This window comes from Physcomitrium patens, chromosome 8 (assembly GCF_059467195.1).
Source record: "Physcomitrium patens ecotype Gransden chromosome 8, ASM5946719v1, whole genome shotgun sequence".
Classification (NCBI taxonomy): domain Eukaryota; kingdom Viridiplantae; phylum Streptophyta; class Bryopsida; order Funariales; family Funariaceae; genus Physcomitrium; species Physcomitrium patens.
In genome coordinates this window covers 9,772,044-9,788,804 of record NC_143417.1, presented here as the reverse complement: position 1 = coordinate 9,788,804, position 16,761 = coordinate 9,772,044, and the positions used below count along the sequence as shown (strand labels likewise).

The window sequence follows — 16,761 nt, the reverse complement described above, 5'->3', positions numbered from 1 at the left end:
TCATACTAACATTTGAAAGAACTAACATGTGACATTCTAAAATCTATATGTCACGTTACATTCTTCAAAGTACTGATGTAGGGACCGATTGACAATTATCTGTTGTCAACAAAACATCCATTAAATGGAGGTTTCTGAACCAAGTAAAGCTAGAGCAACTTTTCAATATCGCCCACAATACAATGATTCTTTTTACAAAATGAATCCAACTCCAGCACAAATGTGCTATCCATCACAAAACATCAAATTGTCTTGTGCGAAGTTTGAAGATATAGGTATGTATACTACCCACTATGCTAATTTATCAGAAGTAAAACCTGCGGGGTATAATTTTGAGAAGACACCATTTCTTACTTACGATTTGGCACCAACTGATCCAAATTTAAGAGCACTAATTAAAAGTGATGCATATAAAAAATGGAGTAAAAATGAGGTTGCTCGATCTTCCAAAGCACATTGGCTTACAAGAGACCAAAGACGAAAAACTATCGGAGGGCATACTCGTTTGTACAAAGGCCCTTCAATAAATAGGGATCAAGCAAAACAATTTCCAAATACTTACGTACATAAATTTAGGTGATGACCAAAGCAAAAGTAAGAGGAATAATCACATACAAAAATAAAGTTAGTTACGTAGGAAGAATGAGAGGAAACCTAAGTAGAAGATAGAGAAAAAAAAAACCAATCTACATTTATAAACATATATTACAATAAAAATTTGAAATATATAATAGAGGACTTCTTTATCATGTAGAAAAAGTAAAGAAATAAGTTAGCTTTATAGGGTTTGATAATAAAAAACTATTTCATATATACATATATATTTTCCATTATTAAACAATATTTTTTTATCAAGTGATAATTAATAATTATGTAATTCCGATATTGATAGAGAGTGTAATTTTCTTTAATCATTTACAATTTTGTTCAAATAATACATCAAATATGAGTCATATATTTTAAAATGTAATATTTAATATTCAAATTTTAAATAACACAATGGTTTGACTTAATTATTATATTGCCTTTATTATCATTGTTACATATTAAGTCAAACCATTGTGTTATTTAAAATTTGAATTTACATAACATATATATTATATAAAATCAACATTGCTAAGTTCTTTGAAAAAAGAAAATTATAAAATAATAAAACCAAAGAAGGCATTATTTATTTATTATTTTTCTTAGTTTTAGAATCAAAAATTATTTTTCCAGCATTTGATGATTCATGTTTAAAAGTCGAAAAAAAATAAAAATTATAATTCTTGCTTTTTATTTTTTACTTTTTTACATGTTTATTATTTTTATGAATATCTGTTTTTTTAAATTCAATTTTAAAATATTATAAAAGTTTCTCAAATGTAAAAATAGTAAGTTTTATCATTAAAAATATAGTATTTTTTGATATAACTATTCATTTTAAAATTAAATTAAAAATCGTATTACTAGAATTATACATATATTTTTAGATTGTATTTTAAATTATGATTTTAATAATGGTATTTGTAAAAAATCATAATATGAAATTTTGTTAAAAGTTATTCTATATTTATATTTTAACAACATAAAAACCTGTATTCTTGGGATCTTTGACAAGATATAGGAGGTAGTGTGGTTTGATCTTAGTCTTCTCTTTTGTGCCATTGCTTATTATCTTTATATTTTATGTATTTTTTTAAATAATCATCTAATTAAATTTGGATTATTTAGGTAAATTTTTATTCAATTTTTGCAATGTTTTCACAAAATAATGTAATTATTTTTTTGTTTAGGTCTTGTTTATATTAGTTATAGAATGCCTTAATTTATGGTTTTATTTGGTTAAAAGAATTCACCTTGATTGCTTATAGTTTACCTATTATGTTGAGAAATTTAAATAATTCTTCTTTTGTCTCATATATATATTTTTCTTTTATTTAATTAAATTAGTAATATATGATAATAATAGAAAGTATTTTTATTTATTTATATAGAACTAGATTTATTTACCAACCTTATTTTTTCAAAGTTCATTTGGCCCCCTACTTCTTCTAATTGTTTATATTTTTTTTGTTTGAATGTTTGAAACTTATTTATTTATCTTTTTCAATGTGATCATCTAATATAGCTAGATTATGATTATTTATAAATCTTATAGAAGCTTTTAGAGGAGGTATTGATAACTATGGTGTATTTTCCAAGTTTTAGAGATTTTATAACAATATTACTTATAGTTGATAATGGTGGTTGTGTCTCTTTTTTCTTGTGTAGTTTTAGAATAATTTGTATATGGTCAAATAGAAAATGATGAATGTGCTACACCTTGTTGCCTTCAATTGTGGTGCTAATTTCTTATTTTATTATTTGGCTTCTTTTTCTTTTCTTTAACTTTAATTAAGGATATTTATTGGATCTTTTTACTATTTTTGCATATGATAGATTGCATCTTTTTGTATTGCCTTTTGTTTTTGAAGCTTTTATATTACTTAAGCTTGTCTCTAGATATCAAATCTTATTTTTAAAGATCTCTTTATTGTTAAGAAACAATTTTTAAAGAAAAAATCTTTTATTATTTGTAATTTAATTATATAGATTATTATGAATTGCATCTTTAAATTACATAGCATTAATAAAATTCAATGAACATTACTAAAAATGCATTTGGTTGCAACAATTATTTAAATAAAAAACTGATTAATATATAAAAATTAATCGGAAAAGATTATTAGCTCTATTAGATTGTAAGGTGAATCTTATATTTTTCCATATTTTTAATCTTCATGCCTATGTTTGTTTTGCACTCAAACCTAACATTGGTAGTAACACATCCTATATTTTTGTATCTTTTGTAACTAGAATTGTTTTAGAATGAGAACAGATGTAACATTGATGCTTCTTGTAAACTCTATTATAATAAACATAATGAATGTAAATAATTCACAATAAAATGAAACTTCTAGTACTTTAAAATTATCTAAAAATTTTCAGATATTTATTTTATTTCCTTTGAGTCTTTAGATACATCTTGAAACTTGAAAAACCATCTGTAAGATTTTAGAATTTTATACAGCAATTTATATAACTCCAGTCTTCTTCAACCATCCTAGATTTTTCATAATTTTTTTTGAATTTTTCAAAAAAATTCTCTAAACTTGGAAAATAGACCATATTTATCAATACCTCCCCTAAAAGCTTCTATAAGATTTAGCTGCAAAATAAAAAAGAAAAATAAACATTGCCTTAATCTTACCAATACAAGTTTTGGAATAATTCAAATATTGTTTTATCTTTAATCTTCTATCTAATATAATTGCTAATTTTCACATGAATTCTAAAAACAAAATTTCACATTATCCTGACACTAAAATATCCTTGTTCTATATTAAGATTTAAGGGACTATTTTTGGAGATCAGTTCATAACTTTTGCAAATATTGCTATCATAAAACCCAATAACCTTCACAAGATTTAGACCACCAGCTGACACTGTTAGCTACAATACAGAAAACAAGGTGTACCAGTTCCCTTGTGCATGTTCTTGCTTGTTGAATTCTTTGACTTGAAAAGAGTTTTTAAAAGGCCTGATTACAATAATCCTTACATGATTATGATCCCGACATTTCAGAAGAAGACATTTAATCACATACAAATCTTTAAGAAAAGAAATTCATGAGTCTGTTCATCATTAATACAATAGTTTCAAAATTTCACAGAACTGATGAAACAAATGAATATATAAACTTGTAATATCAACCTTGTAAAGAACTCCGCCTTTTAAAATAACTTGCATCAAAGAGCCTTTTAAAATGCTAGCTGAGGTCGCTAATCCTTTGCTCGTCTCTGCATCATAGAAATGCAATCACTAACACAACCACAAAACTTGCACACAACCACAAAACTGTAAAACAGAGATTGGCGACTTTTATTCTTGGTTAACCGAGAAACCTCATCCTTACCACAAACTTTGCAATAACTATTCTAAGACAATTCACGTCAAATTCTGAACTATGCTTGTAACTTTGTAAAAAGAAAGTACTTTGAAGTATGATAGAATGAATAATCCACGAACGAAACCGACACCAAAATCTACTCTAGTTTGAACCAAGTGAAACGCACTTCGAGCACTCACTGTGAAAATAAGACCATAGAAAAAAAAATGTTTCTAACCACATGAGGAAGACTATGCGCAGATGTGTATTATCCTCCAACTAGAAGACAACATTCTGGCATGCTCTGGTGAGACACATTCAATTAAAGATTTCTTTCGTACCTGCATGCCTTCTTGATCAATTTGACGACATGATAGTAAAGAAATCCTTTACCGAAGGACAGTGCTATGTCAAGTGGAGTGTTTCCAGCCTGTATTGAAAAAAGTTACAATTTATTTTAGAAAGAACTAACACACCCAACAATAAACTCAAAGTTTATCTCAGAAAAAAATTGAAAGGCAGGATTTCACATAGGAATAAGTCTGTCACGGTCAAGGGATTAACCTTATTTTGTATACTTGTGTCAGCACCCCTAGTGAGAAGAAGTTTGATTATGTCTAACCGTCCACTCTGTACAGCTATGTGAAGAGGCGTCCATCCTTCCTGCAGGCTCGAATACAAACTCGTCAGCTAAACCGACTACTCTGAGTTCATAACGGCTGAAACAAAGCCGATTGCGCTGATCATAATTGTGTAGGTTTAGATTACACAGTATTATTGATCGACATTTTTTTTAAATGTATCAAATTGCATTCTTAGTAATGGTGATAAACCATATAGACTAATAATATTCTCCTATCAATATACACAGGTAAAACAGACTGCTAATACATGACACTCTACATTTAGTCCAATGCCAAGTAGAGAAACCCACGCTATCACATGCGTTGATGCTGGCATTTTGACGCAGCACGGCTTTCACAGCAAAAATGTTGCCACTCCGTGTTGCATAATGCAAAACACTAGCCCCATCCTGCAATCCAAAGACCAAATTCACTCAAATTGGAGCAAGCTTAAGTTATTACTGCTGATATTCCTAATTAAAGTAGATGTACAAGCTTCAGAAAAAATTCAGGAAGAGTGCTTAAACACTATTTGAATACAAAGTTCATGAGTTACACACTCGGAACAGAATTTTATCCCAGACTGAGAAGTAGAATAACGAAGAATTTTCAGAATATTTACGAGTCATAGAAGAACAAACGTAGACTGCGGTATTGAAGTCTAAAACTGCTGGTAGAACCATGCACTCTTTAGAAGTACTTACCTTATCAATAGCTTTGACGTCAGCACCAGATTTTAGCAAATAACGAATTATTCTATCCCGGCCGCAAATGATAGCCCAGTGAAGCTCCGTGAATCCGTTCTAGATCGATCGAAAATCCCAATATCGTCTCATTAGCAACCTCAAATCTTCCCGGTAACAAACTTACTGAAAAAAATCACTAGGAAGAAGCAGTCATCGGAAAAATTACAGCTGAAGAAGGAGATTTCTAATTTTAGACTCCTCTCTGAACTGATGTAGAAACTGAAACCCAAGATTCATAAACATCCTTTAGCATATATCCTAGTTCTGAAACTCGACTAAATTATGAACTGTAACAAAATTTTGAGTTGGATAAAAAGAGGGTGGAATCTGGTTTGCCTTATAGAGTAAGCCTACCGTGTCTCTGGTATTTACATCAACACCACGCCTTAACAGCAAGTCCACATGGTTGATCTGGCCTGATGCCGCAAATGTATGTAGCGGATGCCACTTTTTCTACCACATCCCAGCATCAGCATTAAATGGTAGTTTGAGCATGTTCTTAGTGGAACTATAACTAGTAAACAAACAACCTGACAGGTTAGACACGTCTATACAATGAATCACTATCAAGGTTCGAAACCAGATCAGATCATTGACAATAGTTAGAAAGAGCAGTTACACCGAAGCAGGTATGTACTAGGGTGTGAGCATGATCCTACGTAAACCTCACTAAATCTGAGCATGCATTTCTCTGAGCCCGATTCCAGATAAATGTCTTTTTATTTAATGTGTAGGCTTGGTTCAATATATGATTCTTACCAACCAAACAGTACAAATAGCTGAAACAAGCATGCACACGCACACGCACACAAACGTGTATGTATATATATATATATATATATATATATATGTATGCGACTTTCAGACATGGTGTGTAACCAAATATTCCAAAAGAAAATAAACTCTCCAAAAACATTAAATAAAAAGATCCTGAAAGGTAACTAGATGCTCACAGAGGTGATTACGGAGAAGTCAAGTATGTTACTGTTGAAACGACGCCTTTCCTCCTCGTTCATTAATTTAAATGCCTCCTGAATCCAACACATTACGATAACGGACATAAATTTATTGAACAATGTAATCTCGAAGGTCACAAACGTTTGTTTAACCAAAATGGGAAGAGCTCTGCATTCTCATAACATATCTTAAATCACAAACACATATTTTGGGAGCGCTCAAATCTCAACCATCCACAATCGAAAGGGTAACATTAATAAGATGCGCGGAACCTCCTACAGAAAGCACATATACCTTCATTTAAACTATAAAAAACAAATAAAATTTTTGCTAAGTTAAGCTTCACAAGCATGAGAGTATGACAGTTGTAGGACCTCCAAAATTTACCTGATTTTCAACACTGATGCCTTCTAGACTTGGTTCTGCTAATCGTGGCAGCTCAACGGGCCCGTTGATCGAGAGTTTAAACGCCGTCCCCTGGAACAGAATTACATTCGAGGCTGAGGAAATTTTTGACTTCCCATAAGGTTCACATAATCAAAAAAAATACATCTGCGTAGGAAATAGCCACCAAAAGAACAGAAATAATTCCAACTCAATATAATCATGGATATTATATATTCCAATGCAATATATCGTACTTTCATAACCAAAAACATAAGCAGAAGCTAACATACCTTCGTGCCGTTTTTCAGTAATTTGAAAACTTCATAGAATCTGAACTCATGACCAAATGATAGTGCCAAATCTAGAGGAGTATTTCCATCCTGGTTTTTCAACATGCAAGTCCGTCATGTTCATGACTTGTCTTTTTGAATGAAATAACTATAATGACAAAAGGTTAGAAAACAAAAAGAATACAAAAAACCATCCAAGGAAGCATGTGCATAAAGTGAGAATAGGTGTTATGGTGTACTACCCTGTTTTGAATAGTAGTATCAGCACCTCGAGCAATGAGGAGGTTAACTATATCTGTGCGTCCACTCTGTACAGCTACATGAAGCGGAGTCCACCCTTCCTGCAGATCCATACGTAAGTTTGATTAACCACCCGAAAGGTGCATCCTTCCAACATTCAAGTGAAGTTGACATGAACATATGTCACGAGACAATAGATGATTGCAACAGACTCAATGGTGACTGGATCCCTCATTATTTATTTATAAAAATGTTAGACTAAAACCGGACTTATGATTACGGACATTTAAGAAAGACTCACAGAGTCGCAAGCATTTATATCAGCATCGTGACGAAGCATGGCCTTGATTGCGAACGAGTTGGCATTACGTGCTGCAAAATGCAATACAGTGGCACCATCCTGCACAGAAGAAGCCATACTTAAGTTGAGACAAGCCATGCATATCCCAATACATGGCAATGCAGAACACAGACGGTCAGCTGGTAAGACAAATCCCATAATAGTCCTGACTAATAACCATCATAGTTACGAGCTTTCATGCCACCTTAGACACGTAAAAAAATTGTACAGTTTAATGGACTCTTGTATAGTTGAATAAAACTGGCAAATAGTCACTGACAGTTACAGTACAGCAAGGACATATTCGTCAATCTAGGGGATCTAAACTTTGCTTCTACAAACTAAACAGACAAATCATGCATAATATTCGACGAAATGTCATGCTTTACAGAACCTGAAAGTGCAACACGTGACGTTTAAATGATACAACGCTAACCTTGTCTGTAACAGTTGTATGAGCAGCAGATTTCAATATATACCGAAATATGGCATCTCGTGAGCCACTGCAAATTGCAGCCCAGTGCAGCGCCGTCCATCCGTCCTGACACAGAATGCAGTAGGCATATAATTTTATGACAGGCTTATCTGGATACAAATTCATTGTTCTTTGTTCACGGTAGCTGTTGATCAATCAAAGGTCCATTTATGGTAAACAAATCGTTTTCATACCATGTCTTGCGTATTGATACTACTGCCTCGCCTCAAGAGCAGGTCCAACTGGTTGATTTGACCTGATATAGCAAATGTGTGCAATGGATCCCATTTCCTCTGCAAAGCATCCAAAATGGTTCATCGTTAAAGCTGCCAGCACACATGTTTGCAACAACCATCTGTTAGTAGTAACTATGAACTTCTAGTAAACTAATTACATGAGTTTAATAACAATATTTGACATTACTCGTGCAAATTAAGAACAATTTTGCAAAACCAAATGCATACAATATAGTATACGGTAGATACGCGCTTACAGAAGTAACTTTAGTAAAATCAACTTCATTTATTTTAAGCATAGCCTTCTCCTCTGTTGTAAGAAGTTTCGAGCCAGACACCTCCTGCACCACCGACAAAGATAGGATCAGATCGAGAAAAGCATCTCGGTTACAGATATTGAACCAAAAAGTATTAGATCCTTTAGTATACAATCTAGATGAACCCATTTGTTTACGGTGACTGAAGAATAAATGACATTTCTTTCAAGAAGCAAGAACCTTCCGGGCACAATCTTCTAAGCTGAAGCCATGGAAAATAGCAGGCATAGCAAGCACAGTATCTAGCACCTGAAATCTTACCATGTTCTCTACATCATTTGATTTTTTGGATGCTTCTGCTGGTGGCTCTCGCTCATCAAACTTCCCGGCTGATAGCATCCTGGCCATGTCTTCGAAAGTTGCATTACCAAGAACCAAGCGAGGATTCTTAGGTGTCGCCCGCTTCACAGGCACAGCATCTTCAGCATCTCGGTGAACACTTTCACCATGTCAACATAACGTATAATGTTGGCTTCAACTTCCCAAAATTCCAAACAATCTCAAATCACTCACTACATAATGTACTACTTTCAAAAAAGTTAGACATCTTTGGAATGGCATCGATCAGAACAACATGTACTACATGCCTGCAGAAACTCAGTGAGAATTTTGTTGAGATAGAAAGATTCTTCAAGCAGAACACAAACAATGATGAACCACCTCATGCTAAGTCAGAAAATAGATCATTATCAAGAAGGAAAGAATCACAAACCTTTAATAATAACCTATTTGCTTCGAAGAAATGGTAAAAGTATAAAGAGTTGATAGAAAATAAAAAATAAACAGTAAAAGGATCTGTCAGCCTACCCGCATGGTGCAGGCTATTTCATAATTCAAGAAATCTCGCAAAACCTGGTATGACTTTGTTATGCTATTATAGAATTTTCAATAGTTGTTGAAAAGTGTGCCTAACCTATGGGTAACAAACGACACCGTCCTCAAAATGAAGAGCATTTTAACCACTCACTTTAAAGACGGTCCGCTACAATTCTGAAGGTGAATTTGATTATAACATACACCAATTCACTCAGGATTAGGAAAACTTACCAGTGACTTCATTGAATTCGGAATTCGGAAACAAGTAACCATCCTCATCATCAGAGACTTCGGTAGTCACACTCTCCGGGAAAGTCCGAGGAAAGAACTTCTCATTGTACTCCTCTCTACCAGCTATTTGCTTCCTAAGAAGCATCCGCTCTCGTTGCTCCCTTTCTTTAGCCTTTCTTTCAAGAGAATCGAGCAACTCCCGCTTCTTCTGCTTCTTTGTCTTAGCCAGCTCTTCCTTAACTGATCTCCACTCTTGTGGAACTAATCCTAAAGAATTAGCTCCATCATCATTTGTTATAGGGTCAACTTCCGACAATGTTGACGCTGGAGAGGGCTTCTCAAATACATCTTCATCCAAGGTGAACATCCCGTATACGTCATCCTCAAAACCTGGCACACTGATTTCCACAAAAACGCCAGAAGTAAGGAGTAGCACATTTGCACCTTAATAATTGGACCCAAATCCTCTAGCTAATCGGAACTCAGTAGGTGATTCAGGATCACAAATAAGAGGCACAAGCACAAAGGTTTTTCCTCGCGATTTCACTTCTAATAAAAGATGTGAAAAACTGCAATGCTCAAACCAACTTCACCAGCGTCAAACAGAATTTAAGATTCAAAATTCGTAATCGAACACAGCATCAATTCCTACACGACACAAAACAAACAATAACAACAAAACAAAGGGGGACAATGAGAAGACGCGGGAAGGTAAGTGTGGAACTGTAAGAATATCAAGAAAGACCGAAGATATTGTTTCAGTTGTAAACCACATATTTACAAGTTGTGTAAAATAAACCTCTCTACAGAAACCCATACACGTCTAAAAGTCAGAATTCAACCAACTCCTCAATAAAAATTCCGGGAAAACTCCGCGATGGCATCATGGCTCAAAACACGCAAGTTCAGTGCCAACAGACGCCGAAATCCATCAATTGCGGCTCACTCACCCGGCATTAGAAGACGAGGTGGCAACACGCGTAGCAGCAGACAAATGCCTCGCCCGTGCAACCGACACTCCTGAAAGAAATTGAGGAAAAGAGACGGAGACAGCGGTAGATGTTGAGGCGATGGTGAAGGAAGACGCAGGGCGGGCGGTATGGAAGGCGGGCGCAGCCGTCATGGCCATGACGGTAGAAGGCGAGGTTACGCAAGATGAGTCGAAGTTTGTGTCTACTGAAGCACACACGACCTTAAAAAACCACCGAGGGTTCAGAAGAACTGCCGATAAACCTCGCTTGGTGGACAGGACCACGGCCGACAGCGAACACTCATCCTGCCAGGTTGGATATTGCCACGTTGGATCCTGCCACGTTGGATCTAAGACGGAGGACCGAAAAATCTTCAGCCTTCACACGGCATGTGGTTCATCCATATGTATGGTGGCGTGCCTACTCCTTGCCATCTTCACTACTACTGAAGGAATCTAGAAAGCTAACTATGTAGAAGGCAAGATAGTACTTGGATTTAGCACAATTTTTGCTTTCTTATGATTAAACTTTAGGAATAGTTCCTTGAGCAACTTCAACTATTGTTTTGTTATGTTTTGTTTTGTTTTGTTTTTTTTTTTTTTTTTGCATATTTTTTGTGACAAAGGCATCCATTCATCTAATATATTTGAATGGACAAATAATCATTATTACATGATTCAAGTAGTACATATTCAATCTAAGATTTTAGGATAGACAATAAGGAATTTGATTAGTACACATATAGGCTATGTGATAGATCTAACTTAGTTTCACAAACATACATATTTACTAAAGTAAGAAGTGTTAGGTAGAAGGTAATGTGAGTAGATTTAATAATATCTTGTAACAAAGCTTCTTAAAAGCTAAAATTGAAGTAGATTTGACTTTAGATGTGTTTGCAGATGAATAATGGTTTAGAAACTTATTCAACAAGTTAACCTTATGTCTCATGTATTAGTAGCTTGTAGTACAAGCTAACTATATAGCACACATATAAGAAATTTGTTTTATAACTTAGACATGTATCTTTTTAGTTGTACATATGTTGGAGATCCTATAGAATATTATCATGTAGCTCCTAGTTAGATAGTATATATAGAGGCAAAAATAAAGCGTTCTTTACTCTTGTCAATGCCTTTCTTGTCAATGATATAAGAGTGTATCGATCATTTTGATTTATGAGATTCATGTCTTTTATACTTAATTTCTATAAAATTCTTTTATCTCTTCTTTCACCATATAATCCTACTTAGAATGCACACGCCATGGTTGGAGGTGCTTATAACTTCAACTTATCAATTGAAAAGATTATTTCTAAAAACCCTATATATTAAGTCAAAAATTCTAGCAAGAAAGTTTAATGAAAAAATGTGCATAGTCTTATTATTGTATAGTAATATAGTCATTAGATTATATATATATATATATATATATATAATTGAAAATAAAAGAACCTAATATAAAGATATAGTAGAAAGATAAGAATAAATAATAGAAAGGTAATAAAAAAATTAGTTTTAATACTATTTTTTTATAGAAGAGACTTCTATTTGCTTTGTAAGAGTATAAATGAACCAAATTAAATTAAATGAGATAAACATTTGATATAGGCATATTTAAGAGAAGATTAAGAATTATCAAGGACAAGAACATGATAAAGACAAATAAACAAGTGAGACTTCTCTCAAAGAAAGATGATAAAATAGAAATAACTTGATATATATATATATATATATATATATATATATATATAAGAAAGAAACTGAAATGGCTATTGCCAAAAGCCAAGAAAATTAGACATCCTTGAAACTAGATTAGAAGCAATAAAAGAGTTGACAAGAGTGAAGAAGGCTTCACTTTTGTCTCTATATATACTATCTAACTAGGGACTATATGGCGACGTTCTATAAGACCTCCAATATGTGTTGATTTTGTAGGACACATGCCTTAACTCATAAGGTAAGTTTTTCTACATATGGGCCACATAGTTAGCTTGGTCTTCAAGCTAACAACATGTGTGGCACATGGCCAACTTATTGACTACGTTTCTAATCCCAAAAAGTCAATTAAAGACACCTATAAAGTCAAAGCAGCATCTATAGAGCTTCTAAGAAGCTTCTATACCAAATACTATAGAATTAACTTACTTTTATCTATTTTTACTTACTTCTATCTATTTATACATGTAATTATTGGCTTATATGTGTATGTCCGTGACATTATCCCTCCTTTTAGGGACGAGTTCCACGAAGAGCAGTAATCATATGTTAAAGAAATCTATGATGCGACGAATTGTATTCGCCACATACTCTGATCTTTGTTCTCTTCAAAGATGATGATAGGGCTTCTCAACCATCGGTAGTGTCCCATACTATAGTAGAAAGACCACCAAATTATTTGATCATTGTTGAGGCGTTTATAACTTCCTTTGAATAAAATATTTGAAACACCATCAAGAGTTGTTCCTACCTCTAGTAAAATCACCAAACATCAGGAGTCCCTTCTAAGGTCATGATACCAAACGCGTTGTATTTCGCCATCTATTCAAGGAAAAATATCTTGTTCTTGAAGATCTTCATCTTGATTGCATCATCTTGAAGGTTGTGACAATCATAATGTCTCATTCGACAAGTCAGCAAATGAAGGCTCTTGAGTCGAATGCGCTGGTTGTTGATTCTCCATCTCTTTAGCATCACAACTACAAAGAAGCTAAAAACAAGGATTAAAAGTAGAATGTTATCTTGCCTAGATCTTGTTTCTTTTATAAAAAAGGTTTTCATCTTGATTTTAATCGATGTCATCGATGAAAAGTCTCCACCGCCTTTGTTGCATTTGCAAGATTCTTTACTAGCTCCCATGTGCATTCACTAATATCATATCCATGTCAATGGATAAGATATTCTAATTTATTTCGACGCCACCTTGAATCTTAGACTTCTTCCACTTCAAAGTCTTGATTATTGTCCACTTCTATAAGAAGAGGTGAAGCTTATCTTCTTCATGGTATGTCCACTGTCTTGTATGATTCAAGAAGAGACACATGGAATATTGGATGGATTTTCATTGTCTTTGGTAGATATAAACGATATGAAATTGGATTGATTTGTATAGAAATAAAAAATGGTCCAAGCCTTCGATAGTCGAACTTGTCACAAGAATGAGTGGTCTTGATATTGCGACAAAGTAACCATACCTTATCACCCATGTGGAATGGTGGTTGTTCCTTTCAATAGATATCCGTATTGACCTTTTGTTGTTCTTGAGCTTCTTTTAACTGTGCCTTCATCGTTGCATGTAGCTTTGACAAATGAATTGTTAAATCTTTTGCAGCAGGATTATCAACTTTTGAAAAGTTAAAAGTATCAAGTCATAGATGATAACCATAATTAGCAAAAAAAAGTGTTTGTTTTGTAGAAGAATGTACCATGTTATTGTTAGCAAACTCTGTCAATGGCAAAAGAGTTGTCTAATCATCTTGTTGGTACTTAATGGTATATCTTAAATACTCATCTAAAACTTGATTAACACACTCTGTTTGTCCATCAGTTTGAAGATGGAATGTCGAAGATAGTTTTATATCTACTTTTAGAATCTTGAAAAGAATCCGTCAAAATCTTGATACAAATTGAGTTTTCATATCTGATATAATATCCTTGAGTAATCCATGATAGCGATAGATATTGTCAAGAAAGAGCTTAGCTATTTCTTCACCTGTGATAGAGTTTGTACATGGTACAAAATGTGTCATCTTGATAAAACGATCTACTATCATGAATATAGAGTCATAAGAACCTGATATTAAAAGATTTGTGATGAAATCCATAGAAATAGAAGACCATGGTTGTTTTGGAATGGATAATGGCTGAAGAAGTCTGTAAGGTCGATGACGAGGAGTTTTTGATCTCGAGCAACCATCATAAAATTGTACAAAATCTTTGACTGCTTTCCACATTTGTGGGTACCAAAAGTCCTTACATATTAATTCTACAGTTTTATTGTATCCAAAATGTCCTGCTACTGGAAAGTCATGATGAGCTTGAAGAATACGTAATCGAGCTTCATCTTCTGGAATATATAGGCGTTCCTCAAAATGTAGTAGATTCTTCTTGAATTCAAACTTGGAAGTATCATGAGACTTTGAAGGATTTCCCTTAATTTCACGAATAAGAGGATCAAAAGACATACTTGACTGAACTTGCTTAATGAAAGTTGAATCAACACTTAGTGTTGATTTCATTGCTCGATGATGAAGATGCTCTGGCTTCAAGAGAATTGTTTGTTGTTGATTAAAAGCAGCATCTCCTTCCTTTGGTACAAGATAAGATTGTCTAGAGAGTATATCTGACAAACCTTATTGTTTTCCTAGTCAATAAGTGATCTTGAATTCGAATCTTAACAAAGACATACTTCAACGGGCTTGGCGACAATTCAAAATATGTGCTGACATAAAATATTAAAATTTCTTGTGATCCGTATACATTGTGATTGGGATAGAAGTATCTTATAGATAATGGTGCCATTCTTGAATCGAATCCATGATTGCAAGAAGTTCTTTGTCGTGGATCTCGTAATTGATCTCAGTTGCTGAAAATTTTCTAGAATGAAAAGCTATTAGGTGAAGTTTATCATTTGTTCCCATTTGTGACAATACGGCACCCAAAGCAAAATTTGATGTGTTTGTTTCTATAAAAAATGGCTTAGAAAAATCGACGTGATACAAGATTGGTGTAGAAACAAAGGTTGTGTTCAAAGCTTCAAATATTACTTCTGCTTCTTCATTCCATTGAAGTTTGTCTTTACAAGTCAAACGTGTAAGTAGAGCTGCAACTTGACAGAAGTCTTTCATAAAGATCCGATAGTAGTTGGCAATTCCCAAAAAGTATTGGACATCTTTTACCATTTTTAGAATCTTCCAATTCATAATAGTTTGAACTTTCTTAGGATCTATCATAAGTCCAACATTTGAAATGATGTATCTTAAGAAGTCGACTTGAGTAGTGTGAAATATATACTTTTCTATCTTGGCATGGAGTCATGCATCTTTTAATTTTTGTAATACTTGACAAATATGAAGTTCATATTCTTCTGGGTTCTTAGAATAGATTAAGATGTCGTCTAGGTAACAGACAACAAAATCATCTAAAAACTCTCAAAAGACATCATTCATTAGATGTTGGAATGCTGTTGGTGCATTTGTAAGTCCAAAAGGCATGACATTGTATTTGAAATGTCCATACCTTGTTTGAAACACAGTCTTCCATTCATCTCCTTCTTTGATGCTTATCAAATTGTATGCTCTCCATAGATCTATTTTTGTATAGATCTTAGCTTGATTCAACTGATCAAGAAATCCAAATATCAAAGGTAGAGGGTACCTATTTTTTATAGTAATTTTCTTGAGTCCTTGATAATCAACTTACATCCGTAATGATTTATCTTTTTTCTTCACGAATAAAATTGGAGCTCCTGTTGGAGATTTGGAATGACATATGAAGTTCTTGGCCAAATTCTCTTCAATATATTCTTTGAGTTCAGCCAACTCATTTTGAAGTAAATTGTAGATTGGTCCAAATGGCGGTTGTGCTCCTTCTTGAAGGTCAATTGAGCAATCATAAGAACGATGTTTTGGAAGAATATCCACATTCTTTTTCTAAAATACATCTTAAAAATCTTGATATTGGCTTGAAATACCACTTGAAGTCTTTCTATCAGTAGAAATATGTGTGGTATAAATGTTACAAGGTGATCCTTCTTTTGCAGCATGCAAGAAAACACTTGCACCTATAAATATAGGTTAATTATACTAAACTTATGACTTTCTACTTAATTAACTACACTCTTAATTATACTTTGAGAAAAATCAAGACTACTAGAAGTCCAATCTATTTTAGGGTTATATTTTTCTAGCCATGATAAACCTAAAATAACTCGATTAGAAGGAGATCTAATGATATTAAATATTATAAGGCTACTATAATCATTAGTTGTTATTTCTATAAGAAAGGTTTCATGAGTAACATCTTTTGAAGACAACGGACGACCATCTATGACTTCTATATGAACATGTTTAGTTTTCTTTACTAAAAATATGCTATGTCTTTTAGCAAATTTTTCATCTAAGAAACATGCTGAGGCTCCTGAATCTAACAAAGCAGAGGCTTTGAGATGTTTAGGTCCTAGAATAACATTTATCATAAAACATGGAGAGGGTTTTGAGGAGAG

At 33.4% G+C, this 16,761-nt stretch overlaps 1 protein-coding gene across 2 annotated transcripts; it reads right to left on the bottom strand.

Moving 5' to 3' along the window:
* Positions 1-3,189: 3,189 nt before the first annotated feature.
* On the bottom strand, positions 3,190-10,751 carry LOC112285914 (uncharacterized). Of its 2 annotated transcripts, XR_016504472.1 has the most exons (18): positions 10,519-10,751; positions 9,569-9,966; positions 8,783-8,940; positions 8,462-8,545; positions 8,163-8,261; positions 7,930-8,034; positions 7,455-7,553; positions 7,156-7,254; positions 6,914-7,003; positions 6,624-6,713; positions 6,233-6,310; positions 5,634-5,732; positions 5,238-5,336; positions 4,845-4,943; positions 4,475-4,573; positions 4,252-4,340; positions 3,736-3,821; positions 3,190-3,562 (listed from the first exon to the last, which is right to left on the bottom strand). XR_016504472.1 is itself a non-coding variant. In XM_024527294.3 (17 exons), exons 1-17 carry the CDS (start codon positions 10,695-10,697, stop codon positions 3,791-3,793), a joined length of 1,995 nt encoding a protein of 664 aa, XP_024383062.1. In that variant the 5' UTR covers positions 10,698-10,751; the 3' UTR covers positions 3,634-3,790. The 2 variants fall into 2 exon arrangements, 1 of the variants encoding a protein (XP_024383062.1); XM_024527294.3 differs by lacking the exon at positions 3,190-3,562 and having other exon boundaries at positions 3,634-3,821.
* Positions 10,752-16,761: the final 6,010 nt, after the last annotated feature.